General features: G+C 39.6%; 1 protein-coding gene across 1 annotated transcript; it reads left to right on the forward strand.

The window, feature by feature from the left end:
• The first annotated feature begins 2,236 nt into the window (after positions 1–2,236).
• Positions 2,237–7,050, forward strand: LOC104442002 (ent-kaurenoic acid oxidase 2). The gene is given in 8 exon segments (XM_039310908.1): positions 2,237–2,472; positions 3,816–4,299; positions 4,553–4,820; positions 4,901–4,986; positions 5,236–5,314; positions 5,589–5,695; positions 6,150–6,271; positions 6,701–7,050. Coding segments are annotated over 8 exon segments (1,476 nt in total). The 3' UTR covers positions 6,795–7,050.
• The last annotated feature ends 414 nt before the right edge of the window (positions 7,051–7,464 follow it).

Genomic DNA, 7,464 nt, shown 5'->3' on the forward strand with positions numbered 1-7,464 from the left:
ATCCAAACAATCAAACGCAACTTAAGTTTTCGTTGATGAAAAGGATAATAACAAAATCCTTCATTTTCAGATTGTTGCCTCGTCTGGTTGCTAGGACTCTGGCAAACCTACAAGTGACGGCGATATTAAAGTGAACCCATATTTAAGATATTGCACCAACCAAAGTACATCGGGCCCGTTTGGTTCAACTTTGAGGAAATAGCTTTGCATTTTCTCTAAGTATTTTTGAGTGAATGGGCATTTTGTGAAGGCAAGTGTGTTTGAAAGTGTATATTTTGCAAAGCACTTTAAGGTGAAAAGAAAAAGGAAAAAAAGAAAAGAAAAGAAAAGGGAGGAGGAGATGGAGAGGGAAAATTGTGGGGAGTGGCTAGTGGCAGTGGCGGGAGGCGGCTCGCCTGAGGTTGACGACCTCGGGTGACGCCCTAGGTCACGCAACCCAGCCGCATGGGTCGCTCGACCTCAGGCACGACCTAGGGCATCGCCTGAGGTCGTGCGACCTTAGGCGGCGTCGCTTGAGGTCGCGAGACCTCAAGCGGCGTGACCTCAGGCCACCTCACCTGAGGTTGCGCGACCTTAGGCGAGGCTTCCCGGCGGCTAGATTTGGCCGCTCGCGGTTGAGCACCGCCCACCGCGAAGCTCGGCCGACTCTCAGGCAGGGGAAGAAGAATATGAACAGTAACTCGGTGAAAAATGAAATCGCATCTCAAAATGCCAATGATCAAAGCAGCCCCTCCCCAGCATTGGGCTTTCAGCATTGAGAATGTTGATATTAGGCAAATGAGCTTTCAAAAATACATGCCAAACACAAAATATTTTTTCCAATGGGCTTTGGGGGCCCAAAGCCCCTTGGGAAAGCCGAACCAAACGGGGCCACCGTGGAACACGTTTGAACATTCAAGTTTGACTTTTATTTCTTCTTTATTCTGATCTTCCATTCAGTTTACGCTGAAGAACTCCCAAGTTATTGCTAATTAATCAAAGTCATGGAGCTTATTTGTTCCTCTATAAGCTACCATGTGAGACGACGGACTAACCCTTTTCTTTTTCTTTTTTTTTTATTCCCAATAAAGTCATGTAACCAATTTTTTTCTCTTTTAAAATTTAAAATTAAAAAAATAAAGAGAAAAGAAAATTTGTCTACGTCAACGTCCAGAAAACAACCTTTGTCCACGTCATTTGTGATTTATTTATTATTTTTCTTCGGAAATTTATCCAAAAAATCCTAAATTTATTGCATTTTTGTCAATTCAGTTTTAAATCTTTTAATTTTACCAATTTAGTACATTCAGTCAATTTTGGCCGGAATTCATTGACATGGATGTCGGCTATCCTACATGGCACGGTTGGTGCCCGTGCTAATGTGAACAAAATTTATTATTTTTAAATATTTTTTTCAAATTTTTAAAAACCTTTTTAATTTTTTAATTTATTTTTCTCTCTCTTCTTCCTCCTCCAATCACCGAACCTTTGACGACCGGCTAGAGGCTTTGACTAGTGAGGGTCAACCTCGCGGCCTCTTGCAAGGTTGCCCTCGTCGATATCCGACGAGGGACAACCTCGCAAGCCTTGGGCGAGGCTCGCCCTCACCGGATTTGGCAAGGGTGAGCCTCACTTGCGACCGGCGAGCCTCGCCCTTGCATGCCTTGGACAAGGCTCACCCTCATTAGGCAAGGGTCGGCCTCACCAATCGCGAATGAGGCTCACCCTCGCCAGTTCTTAGCAAGCCGACTCTCACTAGTCACGGCCTCTAGCCGGTCACCCGGCGACCGACCAATAGAGGAAGAAGAGAAGGGGAAAAAAGGAAAGAAAAATTTTAAAAATTTTAAAATTCAAAAAAAATAATAATAATGTTTGTCCACATCGCGCTAGTCTTGCAACATAGGATGACTAGCGTTCACGTCGGTGAATTCCGGCCAAAATTGGCCGGATAGAGTCAATTGGCAAAAAGTAAAAAAAAAAAAAATTAAGACTCAATTGGTAAAATTGAAAGGTTTAGGACTTTTTTTAGACAATTTTCCCTATTTTTCTTCCCCCACAATCTGCCACCAGCGAAAGAAATAAAAGAAAAATTAAAAAGGAAAAATATAAGAATAAAAAAGCAACAGATTATTTAAAAATTATCCACCAAAATGCCAAAGAAAACTAAGGCCCAAGCAACTATAAATATGGCTTGCCTTTACAAGTATTGAGGCACAACTGTGAAAGAAAAAGCTATAGCCACACAAGAGAGAGAGAGATGGAGCTTGACGTTGCTGCGAGTGTGGCTCTGGCAGTATTGATAGTTGCATATGGGTTCATTTTTGGGGTTCTCAAGAGGGTGAATGAGTGGATATATATGAGAAGGTTGGGAGAGAAGAGAGGCTCTCTTCCACCTGGTGACATGGGTTGGCCTTTGGTGGGCAAGATGTGGTCCTTCCTGAGAGCCTTCAGGTCTGATGACCCTGACTCTTTCCTCTCTACCTTCATCTCAAGGTCTCCTTCGTCACCTCTCTTCTTTTCTTCTCTACCTTCATCTCAAGGTCTCCTTCGTCACCTCTCTTCTTTTCTTTCTATCACTAGCTTCTATTTAGGAACAAAAGAAAAAAAAAATTATCATATCTTGTGTAAGTGATCAACGATGTGTCATGGACATCCACTACCCTTTTCCTTTTAGAGTATCCTGGCTTATTTGAGTGACATGAACATCATAACAATGTTACTGGGTATTAGTTTTTCAAATTTTTGCAAGCGGATAATGCACAGGTCCACTATGTAATCCTAAACCATGATTGAAATAGATAGATGTACTTGAGGACTGTACTTTTTCCAAGGGTTAAGGGGTGATATCTGCAGATTGCATTGATTGAAATTCCAAAACTAATTCTGCTTGATCCATGGCATAATCAATGAGAAAGAACAACAAGATATAATCTGTGTGCTTATTTTATAACTTTTAGATCAACTGAAAGTGATTCAATAAAGTTAAAAAAAAAATGTCATTACTTAGAGAGAAATGGAACATTACAATTTATCTATGCATGGAACACATTGGTCTAGTTATGATGGCATGGCAGGCTTGATTGAAATTACTTCTATGTAAGCCCTGGTTAAAAGGACTTGGTTGCCATTCATTTGATTTTTGTATTTTATGAAGATTCTTTAAAATCATCTGATAGCAATTATCACCTCATGTCATGCCGACTCTAAATTGAGGTGCTTGAGCATATGTGTCCCACAAAAATAACTTGCTTCATACGTTGTTTTCAGCCAAAGAAAAGTAAAAAAGTGAATTTTGACAGGGAACTTTCCCTTTTGAAACGTAGGGAATAATTTTCCACGGTGGTTGTTCCCTTCTGACTGAAAACCTTTTCTTGGATCAAGCCCTTGAATTTGCTTGGTCCAGGGGCCCAAAAAGCCAAAAAACAAAAGAACCGGTCTAAAGTGTGGAAAGACATGATTGTCCTTGTCAAAAGACTCTCTAGCCAAATTTGACTGGAAAAAGAACCCATTGATAACTAGGATTTACCAAGTATAGAGGGTCCCATCAGTAGCTGCAGTGCTGCTGAACTCAAGTTGATGAACTTGGAGCTTTGATGCACAATTAGATTATTGTTAATCTTCTCTCGGGCGGATGAAAGATTTCTATACACCTCCTAAAGAATTGAGTTATTTGTTATTGATTAGGTGTTAAGAGTAGGACTCACTAGGCAAAAATTTCTGTACACCTCCTTTAATTCTTGACAAAGATTACTCGTCACATATGTTTTAATTTGGTGTGGACCTTAACACTAGGCAATTGCTTAACACATAACATTCAATCCTACTGGAAAAATCAGGTTTGGAGCCACAGGTATCTACAAAACCTACATGTTTGGCAGTCCAAGCATAATCGTGTGCAAACCCGAGACATGTAGGCGAGTATTGACAGATGACCAAAACTTCAAGCTCGGTTACCCTAAAGCGGTTAGAGTATTAAGTGGCCGGAGATCATTCCACAGCATCTCCAACGCTGAGCACAAACGGCTCCGGCGGCTCACGGCTGCTCCCATCACCGGCAGTGAGGCCCTGTCGATGTACGTCCCAGGGATTGAGGAGAACATAGTGGCTTCCTTGGAAGAGTGGTCGAGTTCGGACCAGCCGGTTGAGTTCTTGACCGGGATGAAGAAGGTCACGTTCAAGATCATTACGAACATCTTCTTTGGCTTGGATCAGGTTGATTTCAACTTCAAGACCATGGAGATCTTGTACGGTGACTTGGCTCGTGGAATGAAGTCCGTACCTATCAACTTCCCCGGATTCACTTTCAACAGAGGCGTCAAGGTGAAAATTATTGCAGTTTTACCACAATTAATTACTCTCCACAAAAGTGGCAGTTATTTAAATTATAAAAACATCTCATCCACAAAACTATTGCTTTTACCACTATTAGTTTTATTTCTCTACCAAATACTAGATCTCTTGGTAATTTTGCCAAAACACGGGAGATTCATCAGAGTGTTTCCTTGGCCTTGCAAACCGCAATGAAATCGAAAACGTTCTCATTAAGCGAACTTGTCATGTTAATCAATGTTAGGCGAGGAGAGAGCTGGTTAAGATCCTCCAAGCTATTGTGGATGAGAGGAAGGCTTTGAAGGGAAGGAATGGGTCGATCACGAGGAAGAACATGTTGGATATGCTAATGGAGGTTGAAGATGAGGATAAGAGGAAACTGGAGGAAGAGGACATAATTGACATATTGCTCATGTACTTGCTTGCTGGCCATGAAACCTCAGCTCATGGCACTATGTGGGCTGCTCTTTACCTCCATGAACATCCTGATATCCTCCAAAAGCAAAGGTAAGGTCATGGTTCCATCGCAGAATTTGATTAGCTAACCAAAGGGTGCCAAAGTTTTATTTGGTCTTCTTCTTTCTCCAGGAAGAGCAAGAGGAGATCATCAGGAGGAGACCAACTACACAGAGTGGATTGACCCTCAAGGAGATTAGGCAATCACAGTATCTTACAAGGGTAAGTGTCGCATATAATGGGAGCCCACGACCTTTGACATGCAAAGATATGTCCTACGAGCTTACGTAATAACAGTCCCAAAATTCCAAAAGTTGTAAGCGGAAAATGATCTGCAACAAGCAAGCCTGTTGACAATTCAAGAGCATTAACTTTTGTCCATTGGTACTTAATGTCATAACTCCGCAAATCCTCTCACCGTGGATGAGATACATGACATCCAAGACTAATGTGCTTTTATCTTATATACAGGCGGTTGACGAAACGTTGCGTAGAATCAGTCTCTCATTTGCAGTTTTTCGAGAGGCAAAAGCTGATGTGAACGTCAATGGTTAGTAAAAAGGAATTTCGCTAAATATGGATTTTTTTTTTGGCTATCCATTATTTACGGTCTTAACTCATATCAGTCACTAGTTAGTAAAAAGAAATTTCACTAAACATAGATTTTTTTTTTTTTGGCTAACCATTATTCATGGTCTTAATTCATATCAATCACGTATATGTTGCAAAAATGTATGTATACATATCTATCTATGTGAAATGTATATAAATATCTATCTATGTGAAATGTATATAAATGTGTCATATGGGACTGTTGGTCACAGGCTATCTCATACCAAAAGGTTGGAAAGTCATGGTTAGTTCAAGGGCAGTACATATGGATCCAGAAAATTATTTGGACCCAAAGAAATTTGACCCATCTAGATGGGAAGTAAGTCCTCCCTCCCTCCCTCCCTCCCTCCCTCCTCTCTCTCTCTCTCTCTCTCTCTCTCTCTCTCTCTCTCTCTCTCTCATTTTTCTTAATGAGAATTGCTCTGGCAGCAAAAATAAAAAAGCAATAAACTCCTTTTCAAATTACTTGAGCATAAAAAGATCTACTTCTTACTTCTAGTTTTGATTCTCTCTTAAAATTTTGAAATTGATGAAAATATTTGAAGTTTCAGAACATAATAAAAGATCATATACCATTTTGCATGTGGATATTTGTATATCTTTAGAGTTTTTGGTATTTAGAGAACAATATAAATCGAAGTCTAACAACATAGTCATAGTCAAGGAAAAAAAAGGTAAGAAGAGAAATCATGTCAAACGGTAAAATTCAATTATGGATTTTCTCTTTCTCAGGATGAACTTCCTTAATAATTTGGTTCGTCTTTGGGATTCAGAACATTAAAGCAAAAGCAGGAGCTTTCCTACCATTTGGAGCTGGAAGCCGGTTCTGCCCAGGAAGTGATTTGGCCAAGCTTGAAATCTCCATCTTTCTCCACCAGTTCCTGCTTCACTACAAGTCAGTACTTACTTCTTACTCTCTTTTTTTCTTAATTTCCTTTTAATTTTCAATATCTGAAAAAAGGGAGAATGTTTTTTTTTTTACGAGGAAAAGGAGAAATGTTAGAGAACATAATTAGTCCGTGCAAACAGAAATGTAATATTCGGTTTGCACGGACTAAACTTGTGAAAAGCAACCAAAACCTTTCATTTGAATTATAAACAAATGTAGACACCACATTCTTTCAGAATAACTACACAAGTTAAACTTGGATAACGTTAAAATTCCAATAAAATTATAATATCGTACTAAACTCACTAATGGAAGTTCAACTAGCTAGGGTGATTCTTTTCATATGTCAAGATGCTGCGAGACCTACAATAAATCGCAAGTATAAGAGCATTCATAATATTCTCACTATTAAATCATGCTTGTGTGTATATGCAGGCTGGAGAGAGTAAATCCGAAGAGCCCAGTGTCACATCTACCACTGCCACATCCTTCGGACAATTGCCTTGTCAGATTCGTAAAGCTCCATTAGATACCTGAACAAGTTCGAGGACATCTCAGCATTCAGCATCCTTCTGTTCCCCGCATCTGTCAGATCTTAAATAAACTGATGAATCGTTTCGTTGCCGTTTTCTTAGCGTCTGCTTGGAAATATTGCATATACGGTGTGTACTTTGTTTTCCTAAATGCCTTGTCCATGAATGTAAGCAACATATAATGTCATTTCCATTCCCAAACTTGGGTTATGTTTCCATGTAAAGTTACCCTACGAATTCACTAGACTTCAAAGTATGTTGGAAGATACGCAAGATATCTTCAGATCATATTAAATATTCCTCAGATCAATCAAGATCAAATCGAAGATCAATTTATATCAAATCTAGTCTGTACATTATTTTGTTGCCTTTTTCATTATACATGTATTGTAATATAAACATTACATTGTACATTCAGAGATATAGAGAGAATACAGAAAACTTTTCTCTCCAATTCTTCCCATCCATATTCTTACATGGTATCAGAGCGTCTTCTGATCTTGGTATTGCTTCCGCAACCTTCTTCGAATTGCCTCCGGTTCTTTTCTGCCTTTGCTGTTGCAACACTTGCAAAACAAAGCAGCATCGGGTAGGAATTCATCTTTTTAGCCTTCGTACCTTGCTCAACCTGCAAAACAGAACAGCTTCGAATTTTCTTTAAAACCT

Source organism: Eucalyptus grandis, chromosome 4 (genome assembly GCF_016545825.1).
Source record: "Eucalyptus grandis isolate ANBG69807.140 chromosome 4, ASM1654582v1, whole genome shotgun sequence".
In the NCBI taxonomy this organism is placed as follows: domain Eukaryota; kingdom Viridiplantae; phylum Streptophyta; class Magnoliopsida; order Myrtales; family Myrtaceae; genus Eucalyptus; species Eucalyptus grandis.